Raw genomic sequence first — 22,795 nt, forward strand, 5'->3', positions numbered from 1 at the left:
TCCAGGTGGGATCAATGGAATCACAAGCGTCCTTATAAGAGGGAGGCAGAAGTGCTCTCAGAGTCAGAGAAAACGACGAGGGGAGCGGAGGTCGGAGAGGAGAGAGGCTGGAAGATGCTATGCTGCTGGCTTTGAAGGTGGGGGAAAGGCTACGAGCCAACAACCTCGCCTTTACCCCAGTGAAACCCATCCCAAACTTCGGACCGCCAGGATTGTAAGAGAATGTGTGTCTGTTAAGCCACGGGGTTTGTGGTGACGAGTGATAGCAGCGAGAGGAAACTAACACGCTTCCCCACTCCCCAACCCAGTGCTCCTTGGGACCACCTCCCGAATAAACTAATATTTCCAGTTGAATCTTTATCTCAGGGTTTACTTCTTACACATATGGTTCTGTGTCTCATCACAGGCTGTGTTGAGCCAGAACCAGTAGAGAGTTTCTGACCTGTCTGGCCGTTTCTGATTACAGCCATGAACGTCAATGTCGGCGTCAGAACAGCCGCTGCACTTCTGGATCAGTTTTATGAGAAAAGACGACTGCTCATCGTGTCCACGCCCACAGCCCGAAACCTCCTCTACCGGCTGCAGCTGGGGATGTTGCAGGTGAGTCCTTGCAGCAGGGCCAAGGGGGGAGGGAGACCTCTGCACAGGAAGGGCCCAGTCATTTCATTAAAAGCAAAGGCCAGATTCAGTGCCTCATCCATTTCCCGGGAGCTTCAGGAACCGGCACTTCAGAACTCCCCCATTCATTTCTGGCTCTGGGGCGTAACCTAATTAACATTGACTCCCCAGAGCTAACCCAATCGTTTTCCAACTAATGAGGTTTGGTCGTCTTCACTAATAAGCCTAATTGACATGCTGTCCAGGTTCAGCCAAAGAGCAAATTGTCTTTGCTGAACCCCTCCAGGATATGACTGCGAGGGAGGCAATCGAGCAGTTGTTGGCCCTAAAGGCTGGCTCGAGGGATGAGAGGGGTCTAGGAGCCCTCGGGCCCCACATCCTGCTGCAGGGAGCTTCCCCAGCTCTCACAGAGCTCCTCAGGGGTAACCATCCTTTAGAGAAGCGGTTCTCCAGGTGTGCTCTGTGAGCCAGCAGCGTCAGTATGACCTGGGAGCTTGTTAGAAATGCAAATTCTCGACCCCCATCCCAGACCTGCTGGATCAGAAACTACATTTTAACAAGACCTTCAGGTGATTCCTAAGAACTTCAAAGTTTGATGGGGGGCGCTTTGCTAGGGAATGTGCCCTTTTTAGCTGTGTAAGTTTTGTAGCTACAGAATGAGGCAACCAGTGTCTTTTGGGGAAAAAACCAAACAAGCTAGAAACTGAAAGGATTGAATTAGAACTTGTTTGATTTCTGTCCTGAAGTGTGTTGTCAATAAGAGTGGCCAGTCGGATTGAATGCTAAAGAGGTAGGATGTTATGCTGGGTCATGGACACGGTGCTGCACATTTGGGGAGGAGTGTTTTATTCATGTATTACAGTGAATAGAACTAGGTTTTTAGAACAATCTTGGTTCTGCCAGTCCCTGCCACCTGACGTCCACCTTGTGTCGCCTCATCCCGGCTAGGGAGTTGCTCTTTGGTTAGCACAAGCCCGCACCACTCCATTGTGTGGGAAATTGGCCTTGCAGGCTCTATTTCACAACCATACGTTTCCTGACCTTTTCTTTCCCTCTCTCTCTTTTTTTTTCTTTTGGCTGCATTGGAAATTCGTTGCTGCATGCGGGCTTTTCTCTAGTTGTGGTGAGCAGGGGCTACTCTTTGTTGCAGTGCGCAGGCTTCTCATCACGGTGGCTTCTCTTCTCGCGGAACACAGGCTTTAGGCACGCAGGCTTCAGTAGTTGCAGCATGCAGGCTCAGTAGTTGCGGCACACGGGCCCTAGAGCATGTGGGCTTCAGTAGTTGCAGTGCGTGGGCTCAGTAGTTGTGGTGCGTGGGCTCTAGGGCACACGGGCTTCAGCAGTTGTGGCTCGAGGGCTCTAGAGCGCAGGCTCACTAGTTGTGGTGCACAGGCTTAGTTGCTCTGCGGCATGTGGGATCTTCCTGGCCCAGGGATCTAACCTGTGTCCCCTGCACTGGCAGGCGGATTCCCAACCACTCTGCCACCAGGGAAGTCCCCTGACCTCTTCTTAGTTCCATGGAAAAATGAAAAAGCCAGACAACTTGCTTTTCCTCTGCTTGGCAAACTATGGCTTTTGTAAGTAAAATTTTATTGAAGCACAGCTGAGTAGTTAGGACAGAGACCATCCAGCCCCATGAAACCTAAAACCTTTACTATCTGGCCCTTTACAGAAAATGTTGGCTGACCCCTGCCCTAGTCTATCCTATTCCTTCAGGTACTTGCTAAATTACTAATCAACTAGTTGGAGAAGATATTTGCTACCAAGGTGTTTATATGTGACCCCCCCAACATATTTACATTGGTATTTTAAGCAGAACCTTCAAGGAAAGGTTTGATTGGTTTATGTGATTCAGTTAGAATAATAAAAATGTATATTTCTACCTTTTCTAACTTGTCTACCAATTCTGTCACCCCAGAGATATTTCAGTGGAACTGTAATAAAAACTTGGTGTTCTAATAATTCAGCAGTTTAAATTTTCTTTTCCCATTTAGTCATATTCATCTTAAATTACTTTTTTGTTCCCTTACTGCCATTGGCATTCCCGATGAGATTTTCTGGCATATGGTTGAGTGGGTCACGTTCCCGAGGCTCTTGCCAAGAGCCAGCTCTGGGGGCTGGAACTTTTTTTTTTTTTTTTGCGGTACGCGGGCCTCTCACTGTTGTGGCCTCTCCCGTTGTGGAGCACAGGCTCCAGACGCACAGGCTCAGCGGCCATGGCTCACGGGCCCAGCCGCTCCGCGGCACGTGGGATCCTCCCGGACCGGGGCACGAACCCATGTCCCCTGCATCGGCAGGCGGACTCTCAACCACTGCACCACCAGGGAAGCCCCATTTTCTTTTTTTTAAAAATTGAGGTATGATGGACATATAACATTAGTTTCAGGTGTACAACATAACGATTCAATACTTGTATATATTGCAAAACGATCACCACAGTAGTTCATTTAACACCCATCACCATACCTAGTGGCGAAAATTTTTTTTCTCATGATGAGAACTTTCAGGATGCACTCCCCTAGCTACTTTCAAATATACAGTACAGTATTATTAACTAGAGTCACCAAGCTGTATATTGCGTCCCCATAATTTTTTCATTTTATCACTGTAAATTGTACCTTTTGACCCTCTTCACCCATTTTTGCCCAACCCCCAGCCCCCACCTCAGGAAAACACCAATCTGTTCTCTATATCCATGAGCTCAGTGTTTTTCTTTTAAGATTCTACACATAAGAGAGATCATATGATATTTACCTTTTCCTCTTTTACTTCACTTAACATAATGCCCTCAAGGTCCATCCATGTTGCAGATGGCAAGATTTCACTCTTCTGTGGCTAAATAATGTTCCATTCTACCTATCACACGTTCGTCATCCATTCATCCATCAGTGGACATTGAGGTTGTGTGCATAGCTTGGCTATTGTAAATAATGCTGCAGAGAACATGGGGATGCTTATATCTTTTCAAGTTAGTGTTTTTCTTTGGATAAATACCCAGCAGTGGAATTGCTGGATCATATGGTAGTTGTATTTTTAATTTTCTGAGCACCCTCCATACTGTTCTCCATAGTGTCTGCACCAATTTACATTCCCACCAACAGCACACAAGCTCCATCCATGGAGAGCAGCAGTGCTGTTATGTCTTTTTGACGATGGCCATCCTAATAGGCATGAGGTGATACCTCATGATTTTGATTTGCATTTTTCTAATGACTAGTGATATTGAGCATCTTTTCATGTATCTGTTGGCCTTTCATATATCTTCTTTGGAGAAATGTCTATTAAGGTCTTTTGCCCATTTTTAAATTAGAGTATGTATTTACTTGCTATTGAGTTGTATGAGTTCTTTAGATATTTTGGATATTAACCCCTTATCAGATACATGGTTTGCAGTTTTTTCCCCCCATTTTGTAGGTTGTCTTTTCACGTGTTGATAGTTTCTTTTACTGTGCAGAAGCTTCTTAGTTTGATGTAATCCCACTTGTTTGTTTTCTTCATTTTGTTGCTAGTGCTTAAAGTGTCATATCCAAAAATCATTGCCAAGACCTATATCAAGGAGCTCTTTTTCCTGTTTTTTCATCTAGGAATTTCATGGTTTCAGATCTTACATTTAAGTCTCTAATCCACTTGAAGTTCCTTTTTATAAGTAGTATAAGATAGGGGCTTTTTTTCATTTTTTTACATGTAAATATCCAGTTTTTTCAGCACCAGTTATTAAAGAGACTGTCTTTTCTCCATTGAATATTCCTGGCTCTTTTGTCAAATATTAGTTGACTGTGTATGCTTGGGTTTATTTCTTGGCTCTCAATTCTGTTCCATTTGATTTTTTTGTTTGTTTTTAGGCCAGTACCATACTGTTTGAATTACCATAGCTTTATAGTATAGCTTGAAATTAGAAAGTGTGAGGCCTCCTGCTTTGTTCTATTCTCTAAGGATGGCTAGGTTATTTAGGGGTCTTTTGTGGTTCTCTACAAACTTTAGGATTGTTCTTTTTTTCCCTACTTATGTAAAAATGCCATTAGAATCTTTTGGCTTTTCACCACTGAGTATGATGTAAACTGTGGGAGGTACCTTCTTTGTCTACCAGAGTTTTTTTTTAGTCATGAACAGAAGTTGTATTTTGTCAAATACTTTTTCTCCATATATTGAGATGATTTTTTTCATTCTATTAATCTGATGTATCACATTGATTTGTGTATGTTGAGCCATCATTGCATCCTAAGTATAATTCCACTTGGTCATGCTGAATTATCCTTTTAATATGCTGTTGAATTCAGTTTGCTAGTATTTTGAGAGTTTTTGCTTCTATATTAATCAGGGTTATGGATCTGTATTTTTCTGATAGTGTCCTTTTCTGACATTGGTGTCAAGGTAATGCTGACCTCATAAAATGAGTTTGGAAGTGTTTCCTCCTTTTCTATTTTTTTGGCAGAGTTTGAGGATTAGTGTTAATTCTTCTTTAAATGTTTGGCAAAATTCACTAGTGAAGCTATCTGGTCCTGGGCTTTTCTTCACTGGGAGATTTTTGATTACTTATTTAATCACCTTACTAGTAATTGGTCTATTTAGACTTTCTATTCCTTCATGATTCACTCTTGATAGTTTGTATGTTTCTAAGAATTTTTCCACTTCTTCTAGGTTGTCCAGTTTACTGGTGTAGAGCTCTTCACAATAGCTTCTTATAAACTTTGTATTTCTCTTGTATCAGTTGTAATGTCTTCTTTGTCATGTATAATTTTGTTGATTTGAGTTCTTTTTTCCTTGGTTAGTCTAGCTAAAGGATTGTCAAATTTGTTTATCTTTTCAAAGAACCAACTCTTAGTTTGGTTAATGTTTTCTATTGTTTTTCTGTTCTCAATTTCATTCATTTCTTTAATCATTATTTCCTTCCTCTTGCTAATAACTTTGGGCTCAGTTTCTTTTTCTAGCTCCTTAAGGCATAGTTAGGTTGTTTATTTGGGAAATTTCTTGCTTTTTAATGTTTTTATTGTTGTGCACTTCCCTCTTATAATTACTTTTGCTGCATCCCATAAGTTTTGGTATGTTGTTTCTCCACTTTTTGTCTCAAGATACTTTATTGCCCCTTTAATTTCTTTGATCCATATGTTATTCAGGAGAATGTTGTTTAATTTCCATGTATTCGTGAATTTCCAGTTTCCTCTTGTTACTGATTTCTAGTTTCATACCAATGTGGTCAGAGAAGATACTTGGTATGATTTCAGTCTTCTTGAATTTTCTAAGAATTATTTTGTGACCTAACATATGGTCTATCCTAGAAAATGTTTTGTGTGCACTTGAGAAGAATGTGTTTTCTGCTGATGTTGGATAGGATATTCTGTGATTATATTTGGTCTATAGTGTTGTTCAAATTTGCTCTTACCTTATTGATTTCTCTGTCTGGATGATCTATCCATCGTTGAAAGTAGGGTGTTAAAGTCCCCAACTATTACTGTATTGCTGTTTACTTCTCCTTTTATTTAGCTCTATTAGTTTTTGCTTCATGTATTGATATTTCAGTTTTCCAATGTTGGGCACATCAATAATTATAATCTTTATAACTTCATGATATATTGATCCCTTTATCATTATAAAATCACCTTCTTTGTCTTCTTTTACCGTTTTAAAAATTAAAGCCTATTTTGTCTGATTTAACTACCCCTGACTTTTTAATTATTTGCTTAAAATATTTTTTCATCCATTTACTCTGCCTATGTGTGTCTTGAAGGCTAAAGTCATTCCTGTAGGCAGCATATCATTGAATCTTTTTTAAAAAAATCCATTTAGCTATTCTGTTTCTCGTTTGGAGAACTGAATCTGTTTACATTTAAAGTAATTATTGGTAAATAAGGACTTAGGCCATTTTGTTAATTGTTTTCTGGTTGTTTTCTAGATCCATTTTTCCTTCTTACCCTGCTTTCTTTTATTGTGTTTTGATGTTGTGAGTACTAGTATGCTTTGACTTTATCATATTCTTTGTAATTCAGATGTATCACTTGTTACCATGAAGCTTACATTCTAGAAAATCTTAAAATACACTATTTTAAAGTAATACCACCTTAACTTCAATAAAGTCTTAAGCTTTATACTTTAACTTCTCCTCCCTTCACATTTTAGGTTATTGATGTTACAGTTTTTAATATTGTGTACCTAATAAATTACTGTAGTTTTAGTTATTTTTACCATTTTTTTTACTAAATTACCTTTTAAAAAATTTTTATTTGATATTGGAATAAAGTTGATTAAAAATGTTGTCCTAGTTTCAGGTGTACAGCAAAGTAATTCAGTTATACATGTTTCTATTCATTTTCAAATTCTTTTCCCATTTATGTTATTATAGAATATTGAGCAGAATTTCCTGTGCTATACAGTAGGTCCTTGTTGGTTATCTACTTTAAATATATCAGTGTGTACCTGTGAATCCCAAACTTCTACTCTATCCCTCCCCCCTACTGTTCCTCCCTGGTAACCATAAGTTCATTCTCTTAAGTCTGTGAGTCTATATCTGTTTGGTAAATAAGTTCATTTGTATCATTTTTTTAGATCCCATATGTTAGCAATATCATATGATATGTCTTTCTCTGACTTACTTTACTTAGTATGATAATCTCCAGCTCCCTCCATGTTAGTGCAAATGGCATTATTTCTTTCTTTTTAATGGCTGAGTAATATTCCATTGTATATATGTACCTCATCTTCTTAATCCATTCATCTGTCGATGGACATTTAGGTTCCTTCCATGTCTTGGCTATTGTAAACAGAGCTGCAATGAACATTGGGGTGCATGTATCCTTTTGAACCGTGTTTTTCTCCAGTTATATGCCCAGGAGTAGGATTGCGGGATCATATGGTAGCTCTGTTTTTAGGGGTTTTTTGCCTTATAAATTTATTTATTTATTTATTTATGGCTGTGTTGGGTCTTCGTTGTTCTGTGCAGGCTTTCTCTAGTTGTGGTGAGCGGGGGATATTCTTTGTTGCGGTGCACGGGCTTCTCATTGTTGTGGCTTCTCTTGTTGCAGAGCACAGGCTCTGGGCATGAGGGCTTCAGTAGTTGTGGCATGTAGGCTCACTATTTGTGGCTTGCGGGCTCTAGAGTGCAGGCTCAGCAGTTGTGGTGCACAGGCTTAGTTGCTCCGCAGCATGTGGGATCTTCCTGGGCCAGGGCTCGAACCCATGTCGCCTGCATTGACAGGCGGATTCTTAACCACTGTGCCACCAGGGAAGCCCCTACTTTTAGTTTTCTAAGGAACCTCCATACTTTAAGTTCTCCATGGTGGTTGTATCAATTTACATTCCCACCAACAGTGTAGGAGGGTTCCCTTTTCTCCACACCCTCTCCAGCATTTATTGTTTGTAAACTTTTTGATAATGGCTATTCTGACTGGTGTGAGGTGATATCTCATTGTAGTTTTGATTTGCATTTCTCTAATAGTTAGTGATGTTGAGCATCTTTTCATATGCTTCTTGGCCATCTGTATGTCTTCTTTGGGGAAATGTCTATTTAGGTCTGTCTTCTGCCCGTTTTTTGATTGGGTTGTTTGTTTGATATTGAGCCGCACGAACTGTTCATAAATTTTGGAGATTAATCCCTTGCAGGTTGCATTGCTTGCAAATGTTTTCTCCAATTCTGTGGGTTGTCTTTTTGTTTATTGTTTCCTTTGCTGTGCAGAAGCTTTTGAATTTAACTAGGTTCCATTTGTTTATTTTTATTTCTATTACTGTGGGAGACAGATAGAAAAAAATATTGCTGCAATTTATGTCAAAGAGTGTTCTTCCTGTTTTCCTGTAAGATTTTTATGTTATCTGGTCTTACATTTAGGTCTTTAGTCCTTTTTAATTTTATTTTTGTGTATGGTATTAGATAATGTTCTAATTTCATTTTTTTTTACATGTACCTGTCCAGTTTTCCCAGCACCATTTATTGAACAGACTGTCTTTTCTCCATTGTATACTCTTGCCTCCTTTGTCATAGATTAATTGACCATAGATGCATGGGTTTATTTCTGGGCTTTCTATACTGTTCGATTTATCTATATGTCTGTTTTTGTGCCAGTACCATACTATTTTGATGACTGTAGCCTTGTAGTATATAGTCTGAAATTAGGGAGCCTGATTCCTCCAGCTCCATTTTTCTTTCTCAAGATTGCTTTGGCTATTCAGGGTCTTTTGTGTCTCCACACAAATTTTAAGATTTTTTTTGGTTCTAATTCTGTGAAAAATGCCATTGGTAATTTGATAGGGATTGCACTGAATCTGTAGATTGCTTTCGTTAGTATAGTAAAATTTTTTTGAATTATTGCTTTCTTTCTTTATTTTTGGCTGCATTGGGCTTTCATTGCTGCCCGCGGGCTTTCTCTAGTTGCGGTGAGCTGAGGCTACTCTTCATTGCGGTGCACGGGCTTCTCATTGCGGTGGCTTCTCTTGTTGCGGGGTACAGGCTCTAGGCACGTGGGCTTCAGTAGTTGTGGCACACAACTCGAACCCGTTGTGGTTAGTTGCTCTGTGGCATGTGGGATCTTCCTGGACCAGGGCTCGAACCCATGTCCCCTGCACTGGCAGGTCGATTCTTAACCAGCATGCCACCAGGGAAGCCCTAGTATAGTAATTTTGACAATATTATTTTTTCCAATCCAAGTACATGGTACATCTTTCCAACTGTTTGTGTCATCTTTAATTTCTTCCATCAGCATCTTATAGTTTCCAGAGTACAGGTCTTCTGCCTCCTTAGGTAGGTTTATTCCTAGGTATTTTATTCTTCTTGATGTAATGATAAGTGGGATTGTTGCTTTAATTTCTCTTTCTGATATTTCATTGTTAGTGTATAGAAATGCAACAGACTTCTGTGTATTAATTTTGTATCCTGCAACTTTACTGAATTCATTGATGAGCTCTAGTAGTTTTCTGGTAGAATCTTTAGGATTCTCTCTCTATATATATCATGTCATCTGCAAACAGTGACAGTCTTCTTTTCCAGTTTGGATTGTTTTTATTTTTCTTCTCTTATTGCTGTGACTAGGACTTCCAAGTCTATTTTGAATAAAAGTGGCAAGAGTGTGGGCATCCTTGTCTTGTTCCTGATCTTAGAGGAAATGCTTTCAGCTTTTCATCATTAAGTATGATGTTAGCTATAGGTTTGTCATATATGGCCTTTATTATGTTGAGGTAGGTTCCCTCTATGCCCACTTTCTGGAGAGTTTTTTATCATAAATGGTGTTGAATTTTGTCAGAAGCTTTTCCTGCATCTATTGAGATGATCTTATGATTTTTAATTCTTCAAATTGTTGATGTGGTGTATCACACTGATTGATTTGCAGATATTGAAAAATCCTTGCATCCCTGGGATAAATCCCACTTGATCATTGTGCATGATCCTTTTAATGTATTGTTGGATTTGGTTTGCTAGTATTTTATTGAGGATTTTTGTGTCTGTGTTCATCAGTGATACTGGCCTGTTATTTTGTGTGTGTGTATGTTATCTTTGTCTATTTTTGTCTAGTTTTGGTATCAGTGTGATGGTGGCCTCATAGAATGAGTTTGGGAGTGTTCCTACTTCTGCAGTTTTTTGGGAGTAGTTTCAGAAGGATAGGTGTTAACTCTTCTCTAAATGTTTGATAAATTCATCTGTGAAGCCAGCTGGTCCTATACTTTGGTTGTTGGGAGTTTTTAAATCACAGTTACAATTTCATTACTTGTGGTTGGTCTCTTCATATTTTCTGTTTCTTCCTGATTCAGTCTTGGGAGGTTGTACCTTTCTAAAAATTTGTCCGTTTCTTCCAGGTTGTCCATTTTATTGGCATATAGTTGCTTGTAGTAGTCTCTTATGATCCTTTGTATTTCTGTGGGGTCCATTGTAACTTCTTTTTCATTTCTGATTGTATTGATTTGGGCCCTCTCCCTTTTTTACATGAGTCTGGCTAAAGGCTTATCAATTTTGTTTGTCTTTTCAAAGAACCAGTTTTTAGTTTCATTGAACTTTTCTTCATCTCTGTTTCATTTATTTCTGCTCTGATTTTTTCTTTCCTTCTGCTAACTTTGGGTTTTGTTTGTTCTTCTTTCTCTGTAGTGGCTTTAGGTGTAAGCTTAGGTTGTTTATTTGAGATGTTTCTTCTTTCCTGAGGTAAGATTGTATTGCTATAAACTTCCCTCTTAGAACTGCTTTTGCTGAGTCCTATAGGTTTTGGATCATGGTGCTTTCATGTGTCTCTAGGTGTTTTTTCATTTCCTCTTTGATTTCTTCAGTGATCCATTGGTTGTTTAGTAGCATATTGTTTAGCCTCCATGTGTTTGTTTCTTTATAGTATTTCCTCACATTGTGGTTAGAAAATATGCTTGTTGTCAATTGTTGTCAGTATGTTGTCAATTTTCTTTAAATTTACCGAGGCTTGTTTTGTGGCCCAGCATGTGATCAATCCTGGAGATTGTTCCATGTGCACTTGAGAAGAACATGTATTCTGCTGCTTTTGTATGGAATGCTCTATAAATATCAATAAAGTCCATCTGGTCTAATATGTCATCTAAGGCCTATGTACCTTATTGATTTTCCGTCTGGATGATCTGTCCATTGGTGAAAATGGTATGTTAAAGTCCCCCATGATTATTGTTACTGTCAATTTCTCCTTTTATGACTGTTAGTATTTGCCTTATATATGAGGTGCTCCTATGTTGGGTGCATATATATTTATAATTCTTGTATCTTTGTCTTGGATTGATCCCTTGATCATTATGTAGTGTCCTTCTTTGTCTCTTGTTACAGTCTTTATTTTAAAGTGTATTTTGTCTGATATGAGCATTGCTACTCCAGCTTTCTTTTGATTTGCATTTGCATGGAATACCTTTTTCCATCCTCTCACTTTCAGTCTGTATGTGTCCCTAGATCTGAAGGGGGTCTCTTGTAGACAGCAGATATGCGGGTCTTGGTTTTGGATCCATTCAACTAGTCTGTCTTTTGGTTGGAGCATTTAATCTCTTTATGTGTAAGGTAATTATTGATATGTATGTTCCTTATTGCCATTTTCTTAATTGTTTTGGATTTGTTTTCGTGGGTCTTTTTTCTTTTCTTCTATTCTCTTTTGATCTGTAGATTTTCAGTTTGTGGTTCCCATGAAGTTTTGATACAGCAGTCTATATATAAACAAGGTTGTTTTAAGTTGCTCCTCTTAATTTCAAATGCATTTCCAGTATCCTGCATTTGTGCTCTCCTCTTCTCACAATTGCTGGTTTTGATATATTTGTGTGTATGATTTCCTCCCTTTACTGTATGCTTGCCTTTACCAGTGAGCTTTTCCATTTGTAGTTTTCTTGTTTCTAATTGTGGGCTTTTCTTTTCTGCCTAGAGAAGTTCCTTTAGCATTTGTTGCAAACCTGGTCTGGTGGTGCTGAATTCTCGTAGCTTTTGCTTGTTTGTAAAGCTTTTGATTTCTCCAAATCTGAATGAGATCCATGCTGGGTAGAGTAATCTTGGTTGTAGGTTCTTCCCTTTCAGCACTTTAAATATATCATGCCACTCCCTTCTGGCCTGCAGAGTTTCTGTTGAAAAATCAGCTGATAACCTTATGGGGATTCCCTTGTATGTTATTTGTTGCTCTTCCCTTGTTGCTTTTAATGTTCTTTCTTTGTCTTTACTTTTTGTCAATTTGATTACTGTGTGTCTTGGCATGTTCCTCCTTGGGTTTATCCTGCCTGGGACTCTCTTCACTTCCTGGACTTGGGTGACTGTTTCCTTTCCCACGTTAGGGAAGTTTTCAGCTATTATCTCCTTTCTTTTTTTTTTTTAAGAAGATGTTGGGGGTAGGAGTTTATTAATTAATTTATTTTTGCTGTGTTGGGTCTTCGTTTCTGTGCGAGGGCTTTCTCTAGTTGTGGCAAGCGGGGGCCACTCTTCATCATGGTGCACAGGCCTCACTATCGCGGCCTCTCGTTGCGGAGCACAGGATCCAGACGCACAGGCTCAGTAGTTGTGGCTCACGGGTCTAGTTGCTCCACGGCATGTGGGATCCTCCCAGAGCAGGGCTTGAACCCATGTCCCCTGCATTAGCAGGCAGATTCTCAACCACTGCACCACCAGGGAAACCCCAGCTATTATCTCTTTAAATATTTTTCTCAGGTCCTTTCTCTCTCTCTTCTCCTTCTGGGACTTCAATAATGCTAATGTTGGAGCATTTAATGTTGTTTGGGCTGAGGTGTCCCAGCACTGGAGCCTACAGCCTGTTGTGTGGGGCCAGCTGTTGATGAGAAAATGGCGTCCTCCATGAGGGCTCACGCCAATGAGTACATCCCAGAACTACTGCTACCAGTGTCTTTGTCCTCGCAGTGAGCCACAGCCGCCCCCTCCCGCCCCCGCCTCTGCAGGAGACCCTGCAATACTAGCAGGTACATCTGGCCCAGTCTCTTATGAGGTCACTGCTTTTCCCCCTGTGTCCTGGTGAGCATGAGACCTCATGTGTGCCTTCCAAGAGTGGAGTTTCTGTTTCCCCCCAGTCCTGTGGAATCCCTGTGATCAAACCCCACTGGCCTTCAAATCTAAATTCTCTGGGGGCTCCTCCTCCCGTTGTCAGACCCCCCAGCTGGAAGCCTGATGTGGGACTCAGAACTTTCACTCCTGTGGGAGAACTTCTGTTGTATAATTATTTTCCTGTTTGTGGTTCACCCATCCAGTGGGTATAGGATTTCATTGTGCCCCTCCTACCATCTTGTGGCTTTTTCTTTGTCTTTGGATGTAGGGTATCTTTTTGGGTAGGTTCCAGTGTTTGTTTGTTTTTTTAAATTTATTTTTGCTGCGTTTGGTCTTCGTTGCTGCGTGTGGGCTTTCTCTAGTTGCAGGCGGGGGTTACTCTTCCCTGCGGTGTGCAGGCTTCTCATTGCGGTGGCTTCTCGTTGTGGAGCACAGGCTTTAGTAGTTGTGGCATGTGGGCTCAGTAGTTGTAGCTCATGGGCTCTAGAGCACAGGCTCAGTAGTTGTGGCACATGGTCTTAGTTGCTCTGTGGCATGTGGGATCTTCCCGGACCAGGGCTTGAACCCCTGTCCCTTGCATTGGCAGGCAGATTCTTAATCACTGCGCCACCAGCGAAGTCCCTCCAGCATATTTTTTGTTGATGGTTGTTTAGTAGTTAGTTGAGATTTTGGTGTTTTTGTAAGAAGGGGTGAGCTCATGTTCCCCTACTCTGCCGTCTTGTCTCCATTGACCATGTTCGTTTTGTAACTTTTAAACTAGAGCTGTAAGTGAATTACATACCACTATTACCATATTACAGAATCCAAGTTTGACTATATTTTCCATAGCAGTGAGTTTTATACTGCCTTATGTCTTTATGATGTTAATTATCATCCTTTTATATTTAGCCCTCAGTATCTGCAGGGAACTGGTTGCAAGACTTGCTGGGGACACCAGAATCTGTGGATGCTCAGGTCCCATTGTCAGCCCTCTGTATCTGTGGGTTCCACATCCAAGGATCCTCCAGTTGTACACATAGTACATGGTCCACGGTTGGTTGAATTTGTGGATGCAGAACCCGTGGATATGGAGGGCTGACTGTACTTCCACTCCAAGAACTTCCTATAACGTTTCTCGTAAAGCGTGTCTAGTGATGATGAATTTTCTCAGCTTTCGTTATTTAGGGAAAGTATTTATCCCTCCTTTATTTCTGAAGGGGAGCTTCACTGGGTGTAGAATTTCTCGGTTGACAGTTTTCCCCCCAGTATTTTTTTTTAAGATTTTTTTTTCATGTGCACCATTTTTAAAGTCTTTATTGAATTTGTTACAATATTGCTTCTGTTTTATGTTTTGGTTTTATGGCTGTGAGGTATGCAGAATCTTAGCTCCCCAACCAGGGATCGAACCCACACCCCCTGCATTGGAAGGCAAAGTCTTAACCACTGGACTGCCAGGGAAGTCCCCCTCCCCGCCCCCGAGTATTTTGAATATGTCCTACCATTCTCCTCTAGTCTGAAAAATTTCCATTACGAAATCCACTGATAGTCTTATGGAGGTTCCCTTGTATGTAACTTCTCTTTTTTCTCTTGCTGCTTTTAAAATTCTTTGACTTTGACTTTCGAAAATTTAATTATAATACGTCCTGGTGTAGCCCTATTTGGGTTCACCCTATTTGGGATCCTTTGGGCCTTTTGAATCTGGATGTCTAGTTCTCTCCCCAGGTTTGGGAAGTTTTCAGCCATTATTGACTTAAATACACTTTTTGTCCCTTTTCTCCTTCTGGAATTCCAAAAATTCGAATATTTTTCTTTGTGTACCATAAGTCCCTTAGGCTCCCTTCCATCTTTTTTCATTATTTTTCCTTTTTGTTCCTCTGACTGGATAATTTCAAATGGCCTGTTTTCCAGGATTTGATTCTTCTGCATGGTTGAGTCTGCTTTTGAAGCTCTCTCTTCTTTTTCTTCTTAATTTATTTCAGGCTGCATTGGGTCTTTGTTGCTGTGCGCAGACTTTCTCTAGCTGTGGCGAGTGGGGGCTACTCTTTGATGTGGTGCGCGGGCTTCTCTTTGTTGGGGAGCATGGGCTGTAGGTGCGCGGGCTTCAGTAGTTGTGGCACATGGGCTTCAGTAGTTGTGGCTCATGGGCTTAGTTGCTCCACGGCATGTGGGATCTTCCCGGACCAGGGCTCGAACCTGTGTCCCCTGCATTGGCAGGCGGATTCTCAACCACTGCACCACCAGGGAAGTCCAAAGCGCTCTATTGAATTCTTTGGTTCAGTTATTCTATTCTTCAGCTCTATGATTTTTTTCATGGTTTATATTTCTTTGTTGAACTCATTTTGTTTACTTCTCTAATTTCATTTAGTTGTCTGTTCTTGTAGCTCACAAAACCTCTTGAAGATGATTATTCTGAATTCTTTGAAACTTCATAGCTCTCCATTTCCTTAGGGTCAGTTATTGGCCCTTTATTACTTACCTTTGGTGGTATCATACATACTTGCTTTTTCATGATCCTTGATTCTTTATACCAGTGTCTGTTCATTTGAATAAGTGATCTCTTTTTCCAGACTTTCAGGTTTACTTTGGCAGAGACAGTTCTTCACCAGTCAGCTCTGTTTAGGTTTCTGGACATGTCTGCTGGTAGCATCCTTGGGCAGGTGGAGCCCGTTATTAGGGTCAGTTTGGTCAAGGCATCTGTTCGAGCTCTGAGGTTAGCGGTGGGGGCGTGCCACTGGCTGAGAGCAGCTGGATAGGACTGCTATCTTGGTTCCCTGCCCTAATGCAGCTGTAGGATGGGCTTCATGACTGTCTGCATTCTGGTCAGGCTTACTAAATGCTTTGTACTGGGTACTACTATACCCAGCAGTAGGTGGGGCTATGAACTAGCTTCCCTGCCCTGGCAAAGCAGCAGGACGGGACCCAGGGCCTGCGTGGCTCATTGTCTGGGGACTCAAATCGGGCAAGAGTGTGCACTGAATATTTTGGTTAGGTGAGGCCACCAGTTTTCCTTTGCAGACAGAGAAAGCCACGGGCTGTACTCTATTCAAGCGCCACCGTAAGCATGGCTGTTAGATGGGCGAGGCAGCTTCCTGTGTGTTAGGGTTAGGTTCCTTGGTCAGGTGGTCTGAAGGTATAGTATTCAGTAATAAGTGAGGTTGTGAATCAGTTTCCCTTCCTGGGCGCAGCAGGAAAAACACCTCAAATGCCACTAATGCTCTTTGTTGGCGGCCTTGAGTCAAGCCAACTCGTGCCGCAAGTTCCCTGGCCGAACGGGGCCAGTTTGTTTGCCCTGGAAGCCATCAGCTCTGCCCACCCTCCTCTCAGCTTAAGAGTTGCTGGGTTACACAGCTTCCAGGTGTTCTCACAAACCCTTCCTATCAGATGCGGGCCACACTCCACAGTGCCTAGGGCTATAACTTGGGCTCCTGCCTGGGTGGCACTGGGAGGGCCCACTTCAGGTAGCTCTCAAATTTTCCCTAACAGGCTTTCTGGTCTGGAAGGGCCAGGGGCCTCAGTCTGTAGTGGGTGGGACCATGTATCACCTCCCCTGCCTGGGTGTAACAGGGAAAATCTCTAGAGGGAGAACACAAAGATGGCATCCCTGGCCTGCATTCCCCGAGGGCCTCTCTATAGGCCTCTAGATGTACGCCAAGCCTGAAACCTGCCCTTAAGGTTGATGATCCAGGACAAAAACATGAGGCCTCTTCCACAGACACTGGGGGTGTGTTTCAGTCTGCTGTCTGTGCAATGCCCCAGGGGTGGGGTGGTAGCCCACCAAGAACTGTTAGAGTCGCATGGGACCCAGGAATTCCAGCCCCTCTGGTCACCAGAGCCAGGCCGTCAAGGGCTCTCCCTGAGTGGCAACCGCCAAGGCCAGGTCACCAGATGTAAAAATCCAGGGCATCAGATAAGGGTTGGAATCGCTTATCCTTATTTCTTCACCATGCTCATGTTGCGGGGGGCTTCGGGAAGGCGGGTATGAGGGGTGAAAACAAGGGCAGATAGTGGGACACTGGAAATATTCTTTTGTCCTTGCAAAGACAAATTAGAATCCTCTGGGGGTGGTCTTGGACACTTTTTAGGAAATTTGGCTCATGCAAAGTCTCAGCCCATCTGGAAATACATACATTGCCATTTTGCTTAGGTTTTCAAAATCTCATTGCCAAGGCCATTTCTGAATGATTCCTCTAGGAAGCTATTTAGGTTTTATAGCCACTAGTTGAACTCGAATTTCTCAGCTATCTTCAGGACAGTTTGGAGTGGGCAAATAAACTTCCCCAAACAGAACAGTGCTGCTCCTGTGGGTCTGTAGTTTGACATGGAATTTTCTTTAGCCATGCTCACACCTCCCTGCTTGGGGTTTTTTTGTTTGTTTATTTTGTTTTTTTTTTTCCAGCAAGCACAATGTGGCCTGGATCTTCGACACATCACCGTAGTGGAGCTGGTAGGTGTGTTCCCGACCCTCATCGGCAGGATAGGAGCAAAGATTATGCCTCCAGCCCTAGCTCTGCAGCTCAGGTAGGGGGAAGTTCTGTTCTTAAGTGTTATTACCTATAAAAGTGCTTTTCTCTGATCAGGTTCCCTGATTTCTCTCTATTCATTCTTGATTCCAGGCAACCTTCAACCTTTAATTACTTTTATTCTGGGAGTATTATAACTATTAATTGGCATGTGGCTCCTTGTCCGAATACATGATGCAGTGGGTAATTACCAGGGTTCCTTCCCCTTCCAGGTGTTTTGCTTCGTCTTTGTTTTTTTTCCCTTGGTGGGAGTGGGACGGGAAGGGGACAGAATGCAAAAAGGACTTAAGCAATCCTTGGTCTTCTTAAGAGGGTAGGCCTCCAATTTCGCCTTTCCAGGCTTGGCCTCTTTTTCCCCCATGCTTCCAGGGCACTGGTACATAGTCCCATTTTAACAACTTTTGGTAACACTTAAAAAGCCAGAATCATGGTGTTCAGACTCTGAGTAATGGTGCATTAAAAAAGCAGAATTCAACAGCCAAAAGGTAATTTCAGAGCAACCCAAATTTTTTTTTTTTTTTTTGCACGGTACGTGGGCCTCTTACTGTTGTGGCCTCTCCCATTGCGGAGCACAGGCTCCGGACGCGCAGGCTCAGTGGCCATGGCTCACGGGCGCAGCCGCTCCGCGGCATGTGGGATCTTCCCGGACCGGGGCACGAACCCGTGTCCCCTGCATCGGCAGGCGGACTCTCAACCACTGCACCACCAGGGAAGCCCATAGTCTTTGTTTTAAAGTCTATTTTGTCTGATATAAGAACAGTGATCCAGCTTACTTTCGGTTTCCATTTGCATAGAATATATTTTTCCATTCCTTCACTTTGTGTGTGTCTTTACATCTGACGTGAGTCCCTTGTAGGCAGCATATAGATAGGTGTTTGTTTTTTTCTTATCCATTCAGCTACTCTTTCTTTTGATTAGAGGATCTAGTCCACTTAAATTATTGATAGGTAGATACTTACAGCCATCTTGTTAATTGTTTTTTGGCTGTTTGATAGGTCCTCTGTTACATTCTTCTCTCTTCTCTTCCTGTGTGATTTGATGAATTTAGTGGTATGCTTAGATTCCTTTCTCATTATCTTTTGTGTATCTATTATAGGTTTCTGGTTTGTGCTTACCATGAAGCTTACATTTAACTTATCAACTTAAAATGGACCATTATAAATATAACAACTTGAGTTTGAAGGCATTCTAAAGCTCCACACGCGTTTTGTTTTTGATGTCACATTTTATATCTTTTAATCCTGTGTATCCCTTAAGCAGTTATTGTAGTTATCTTACCACTTTTGTCTTTTAACCTTTATTTTAGCTTTATAAATCCACTACTTTTACTAATATATCTACCTTTAAAATTAAAAATCTTTTTATTTTAACCATTTTTAAATTGAAGTAGTTAATTGACAATTTTGTTAGTTTGAGGTGTACAACAAAGTCATACAGTTATACACATATATATGTATTCTTTTTCAGATTCTTTTCCATTATAGCTTATTATGAGATATTGAATATGGTACCCTGTGCTGTACAGTAGGTCCTTGTTTCTATCTGTTTTATATATAGTAGTGTGTATGTGTTGATCCAAAACTCCTAATTTTCCCCCCTCCTTTCCACCCCCTACTATCCCCTTTCGTAACCATGTTTGTTTTCTATGTCTGTGAGTCTATTTCTGTTTTGTAAAAATAAGTTCATTTATATCATTTTTAAGATTCTACATATAAGTGATGTCATATGATATTTGTCCACCTTTGTCTTTCTTCACTTAATATAATTTCTAAGTCCATCCATGTTGCTGCAAATGGCATTATTTCATTCTTTTTTATGGCTGAGTAATATTCCATTGTATACGTGTACCACATCTTCTTTATCCATTTATCTGTCAATGGACACTTAGGTTACTTCCATGTCTTGGCTATTGTAAATAGTGCTGCTTTGTACACTGGGATGCATACATGTTTTTTTTTTTTGTTTTATTGGAATATAGTTGATTTACAATGTCATGTTTCAGGTGTACAGTAAACTGATTCACTTATACATATTCATTCTTTTTAAGATTCTTTTCTCATAGAGGTTATCTCAGAATATTGAGTAGAGTTCCCTGTGTTATACAGTAGGTCCTTGTTGATTATATATCTTATATATAGGAGTGTGTATATATTGATCCCAAGCTCCTGATTTATCCCTCCCCCAACACTTTGCCTTTGGTAACAATAAGTTTGTTTTCAATATCTGTAAGTCTGTTTCACTTGTAAATAAGTTCATTTGTATTATTTTTTTAAAAATTAGATTCCACATGAGTGATATCATATGATATTAGTCTTTCTCTGTCTTACTTCACTTAGTATAATAATCTGTAGGTCCATCCATGTTGCTGCAAATGGCATTATTTCATTCTTTTTTATGGCTGAGTAATATTCCATTGTATATATGTACCACATCTTCTTTATCCATTCCTCTGTTCATGGACACTTAGGTTGCTTCCATGTCTTGGCTATTGTAAATAGTGCTGCAGTGAACATTGGGGCGCATGTATCTTTTTGAATTATGGTTTCCTCTGGGTATATGCCCAGGAGTGGGATTGCTGGGTCATATGGTAGTTCTATTTGTAGTTTTTTAAGGAACCTCCATACTGTTCTCCATAGCGGCTGTATCAATTTACATTCCCACCAACAGTGCGAGAGGGTTCCCTTTTCTCCACACCCTCTCCAGCATTTATTGTTTGTAGATTTTTTGATGATGGCCATTCTGACCGGTGTGAGGTGATATCTCATTGTAGTTTTGATTTGTATTTCTCTAATGATTAGTGATGTTGGGCATCCTTTCATGTGTTTGTTGGCAATCTGTATATCTTCTTTGGAGGAATGTCTATTTAGGTCTTCTGCCCATTTTTTGATTGAGCTGTTTGGGTTTTTTTGATATAGAGCTTCATGAGATATTTGTATATTTTGGAAGTTAAGCCCTTGTTGGTCACTTCTTTTGCAAATATTTTCTCCCATTCTGTGGGTTGTCTTTTCATTTTGTTTATGGTTTCCTTTGCTGTGCAGAAACTTTTAAGTTTAATTAGGTCCCATTCGTTTGTTTTTGTTTTTATTCTCATTACTCTAGGAGGTGGATCATAAAAGATATTGCTGTGATTTATGTCAAAGAGTGAGTGTTCTACCTATATGTTAGTCTAAGAGTTTTAAAGTGTCTGGCCTTACATTTAGGTCTTTGATCCATTTTGAGTTTATTTCTGTGTATGGTGTTACACAACGTTCTAATTCCATTCTCTTGCATGTGGCTGACCAGTTTTCCCACCACCACTGTTGAAGAGACTGTATTTTCTCCATTGTATATTCTTGCCTCCTTTGTCATATATTAACTGACCATAGGTGCATGGGTTTATCTCTGGGCTCTCTATCCCGTTCCATTGATGTATATTTCTGTTTTTGCGCCAGTACCATACTGTTTTGATGACCATAGCTTTATATTGTAGTCTGAAGTCAGGAAGCCTGACTCCTCCAGCTCCGTTTTTCTTTCTCAAGATTGCTTTGGCTATTTGGAGTCTTTTGTGTCTCCATACAAATTTTAAGATTTTTTTTGTTTCTAATTCTGTGAAAAATGCCACTGGTAATTTGATATGGATTGCATTGAATCTGTAGATTGCCTTGGGTCGTATAGTCATTTTGACAATATCGATTCTTCTAATCCAAGAACACGGCATATCCTTCCATCCATTTGTGTCATCTTCGGTTTCTTTCATCAGCGTCTTAAGTTTTTGGAGTACAGGTCTATTTATTCCTAGGTATTTTATTCTTCTTGATGTGATGGTAAATGGGATTGTTTCCTTAATTTCTCTTTCTGATCTTTCATTGTTAGTGTATAGGGATGTAAGAGATTTCTGTGTATTCAGTATCCTGCAACTTTACTGAATTCATTGATGAGCTCTAGTAGTTTTCTGGTAGAATCTTTAGGATTCTCCCTCTATATATATATCATGTCATCTGCAAACAGTGACAGTTTTACTTCTTCTTTTCCAGTTTGGTCTCCTTGTATTTCTTCTCTGATTGCTGTGGCTAGGACCTCCAAAACTGTTGAATAAAAGTGGCGACATTGCACATCCTTGTCTTGTTCCTGATCTTAAGAGGAAATGTTTTCAGCTTTTCACTGTTGAGAATGATGTTAACTGTAGGTTTGTCATATATGGCCTTTTATAATGTTGAAGTGTGTTTCCTCTGTGCCCCCTTTCTGGAGAGATTTTATCATAAATGGGTGTTGAATTTTGCCAAAAGCTTTTTCTGCATCTATTGAGATGATCATATGGTTTTTATTTTTGAATTTGTCAGTGTGGTGTATCACACTGATTTGCAGATGTGAAAGAATCCTTGCATCCCTGAGATAAACCCCACTTGATCATGGTGTATGATCATTTTAATGTATTGTTGGATTCAGTTTGCTAGTATTTTGTTGATGATTTTTCCGTCCATGTTCATCAGTGATACTGGCTTGTAACTTTCTTTTTTTGTGGTATCTTTGTCTAGTTTTAGTATCAGGGTGATGGTGGCCTCACAGAATGGGCTTGGGAGTGTTCCTTCCTCTGCAATCTTTGGAATAGTTTCAGAAGAATAGGTGACAGAATTCGCCTGTGAAGCCATCTGGTCCTAGACTTTTGTTTGGAAGTTTTAAAATCACTGTTTCGATTTCAGTACTTGTGATTGCTCTATTCATATTTTCTATTTCTTCTTGGTTCAGTCTTGGAAGGTTGTACCTTTCTAAGAAATTGTCCATTTCTTCTAGGTTGTCCATTTTATTGGAATATAGTTGCTTGTAGTAGTGTCCTATGATCCTTTGTATTTCTGTGGTGTCCATTGTAACTTCTCCATTTTCATTTCTAATTTTATTGATTCCAGTCCTCACTTTTGTCCTTCATGAGTTTTGCTAAAGGTTTATCAATTTTGCTTATGTTATCAAAGAGTCAGCTTTTTAGTTTTATCTTTTCTATTGTTTTCTTCATCTCTATTTCATTGATTTCTGCTGATCTTTCTTTCCTTCTACTAATTTTGCGTTTTGTTTGTTCTTCTTCTAGTTGGTTTAGTCTCTTAGACTGTCCTCATTTCATTTTTTATTGTTCCATGACAGTGATTTCCACCATTCTGTCTTCCATCTCACTTATTCGTTCTTCTGCCTCAATTATTCTGCTGTTGATTTCTTCTAGTATATTTTTCATTTCAGTTATTGTATTGTTGATCTGTTTGTT

At 40.3% G+C, this 22,795-nt stretch overlaps 1 protein-coding gene across 3 annotated transcripts in view; it reads left to right on the forward strand.

The window, feature by feature from the left end:
• The window catches only part of SRPX (sushi repeat containing protein X-linked), a 98,962-nt gene that overhangs the window by 68,252 nt on the left and 7,915 nt on the right, over positions 1-22,795 (forward strand). For all 3 annotated transcript variants that reach the window (XM_060002908.1, XM_060002910.1, XM_060002909.1), the window contains 2 exons: positions 467-600; positions 17,442-17,563. In XM_060002908.1, the coding sequence (XP_059858891.1) occupies positions 467-600; positions 17,442-17,563 (256 nt within the window). The remainder of the gene's footprint in view (positions 1-466; positions 601-17,441; positions 17,564-22,795) is intronic.

The sequence above is a fragment of the Delphinus delphis genome, chromosome X, assembly GCF_949987515.2.
Source record: "Delphinus delphis chromosome X, mDelDel1.2, whole genome shotgun sequence".
In the NCBI taxonomy this organism is placed as follows: domain Eukaryota; kingdom Metazoa; phylum Chordata; class Mammalia; order Artiodactyla; family Delphinidae; genus Delphinus; species Delphinus delphis.